Raw genomic sequence first — 2463 nt, 5'->3', positions numbered from 1 at the left:
GTGCAGGAGGCAGCTGATCGATGTTTCTAACTCTCTATCCCTCTCCCTTCCTCTCTGTAAAAAATCAATAAAAATATTTTTTAAAAAAACAACAAAAACATACATCTTCATTCGCGTGACCTTACCCCATGTATAGCTGACAGTTAAAACGGCGACATGAAAAGGGCACAGCACCCCAAATAGTGGCGGACATGCCAAGCACAGCCTCCAACACGCCGCCCCGGGGACATTTCCTTCCCGCGGAGCTCCGGGCACCCCTCCAGCCCCAGGGTCCTTCCCTCCCTGGAACCGAGGGAGAGCGGCACCCTGGTCCCCCCACAACTGTTGCTGGGCAACATGGAGATTCCCACATGATGCTGCTCACTACGGGGAAGGGGGCCCCTTTTGGCTTTCATGTCCCCCAGCGCACGACTCCTCCTTTGGGGATGGTGGCATGTCAGGCGTGTCCACGACGGGCCGCCGCAACATTGCCCACGGACACCCCGGTTCTCCTTTGAGAGCCATTTCTCTAAAACGGTGATTTGTTCCTGGGAAGTTCCATCCCTGAAGGAGAAGCCGCAGCTGAATTATTCACCGGGGTTTGTGTTACACATCCCTGCTCTCAGCACTACGCTGGGTGCGGTGGGAACAAAGACTGACTCAGGGCCTGGCTGCGGGGGCTCCCAGGGAGTGGCCGCGGTGGCTGGGGCAGGGAGGGCGGGCAAGCTCTCGTTTCTGAAAACAGGCTCCCTCCTCCTCAGAGCCGTTCTCCCACGGTCATCTGCCTGGCTGGACCTTCTCCCAAATGCCCAGGGCAGAGGAACCCCCAGCCTCCATCACAGCCTCAGCCCCGCTCACTCCGCAGGGATGGGATCCGCATCGTTAACTGTCCATTAAAACACCACTGGCGACTCCTGGGGGATGGAAACCTCCCTAGGCCCTGGGACCCAGAGCACGTCAGGAGTGGCCTTTGCCGTGGCTTCACTTTGGATCACAAATGAAAACATGTTAGCTGTCCCCATGAGCGCCCACATTTTCAATTCCTGATCATCTCTTTGGTCCTCATTCTGGGTGCCATGCTGTTTCCTCCTGGCCCTGCCGCTTCATCCTTGCACCGCCCCTGAGTCTGGTAACCTGGTACCAGCAGGCGGAGCAGCCCAGCCGGCCCAGCATGGGGTCACGGGACACCATCTGAGGCTGGGTCACAGCCACGCTTTGACGTGTGTCCATCAGCAGGGGGCGCCTTACCTCCCTGTTGGGGGGACTAGAAATGGCATCAAAACCAGCTTTTAAAAATAAAGGGAAATGGTCATTTTTCTCGAAGGCCAGCTGGGGGAGGGGGACACACAGAGGGTGGGCGCCTGGCACCCTACAGAAGCCTCACAAAGCCCTTTGAGGCAGACACTGTAACAAAGGAACATCGCAAGGCAGAAAACAAGGTTTGCAGCACCAAGTTCAAGGTCATTCCAGGGTTAGCGCAGGGCTAGGGGTCAACCCAGGTTGTCGGTCTGACTCCCAGTCCTGTGGATTTCACCTTATGCCATTTTTCTCCCTTTGGCTGAAAAAAGCTTTTCTGAATGTAAATCCATTGCTTTATCTCTCTTTAAGGTTAATCTCAGATCAAATTCAGAGCGTGGATTTTAAATCCAAGGGATGTCACCCCTCTCCTAGTCCCTCGACATCCGCAGGGACCGCTGCTGAGGAGAGAGAGAATGACCGCTGGCCGTGGTCACCCCGACGGAAGCCCCTCGGCCGACCTGAAGCAGGGCCAGGGTCGGCGGGGGAGACGGTGTCTGGCGAGGCGCACCGCCCACACTCACCGTTCTGGGTGAGCTTCGTGGAGCAGACCAGGGTGCTGATCTGGAAGGAGTCTTTGCTGATGGTGCAGCTGCCCAGGCTCTGCATGCCCTTGCCCGTGGCCGAGTGGCCCTTCTCCTCCAGCTCCGCCTTCGTGGAGGGCAGGCTCAGGTACGTGGCCACGTCTTCCAGCTTCTTCGCCTCGGCCTGCGGGTCGGGGTGATGGATGCCACCATCAGCCACCCACGGTTTTTCTTTTCTATCCCTCGTTAGCCCTAATCTTTTTAACCATCGTGGTATTTGCTCTTTATCATCTGCTAAACTGTTTATCCTAATGATTTCTCTAATTCCTGGAGATTAAATCACGTTAACAAGAGCGTTTCTTTACACAGCACCTGTACATCCTCTCCTCTCAGGAGGAGCAGCAGGACGGTCACAGGATGTGTGCGTTTGCATAATTACGTGTCACTGGACAGCAGCTTCCCCCGAAGGAGATGTCACTCAGGCCAGAGAGCGTTTCTTTACACAGCACCTGTACATCCTCTCCTGTCAGGAGGAGCGGCCGCAGGACGGTCACGGGATGTGTGCGTTTGCATAATTACATGTCCCCGGACAGCAGCTTCCCCAAAGGAGATGTCACTCAGGCCAGGCGGCCTGGGAGGGAAGGCAGCCCCACCCCTCCCCCAG

At 56.5% G+C, this 2463-nt stretch overlaps 1 protein-coding gene across 1 annotated transcript in view; it reads right to left on the bottom strand.

Annotated features, from left to right (window-relative positions):
* Positions 1–2463, bottom strand: part of DOCK1 (dedicator of cytokinesis 1) — a 264303-nt gene that overhangs the window by 224046 nt on the left and 37794 nt on the right. Inside the window, exon 17 of the mRNA XM_014530148.1 lies at positions 1737–1983. Within this exon, the coding sequence (XP_014385634.1) occupies positions 1737–1983 (247 nt within the window). The remainder of the gene's footprint in view (positions 1–1736; positions 1984–2463) is intronic.

Source organism: Myotis brandtii, unplaced genomic scaffold (genome assembly GCF_000412655.1).
Source record: "Myotis brandtii unplaced genomic scaffold, ASM41265v1 scaffold725, whole genome shotgun sequence".
NCBI lineage: Eukaryota > Metazoa > Chordata > Mammalia > Chiroptera > Vespertilionidae > Myotis > Myotis brandtii.
This window is presented reverse-complemented; position numbering and strand designations above follow the sequence as displayed.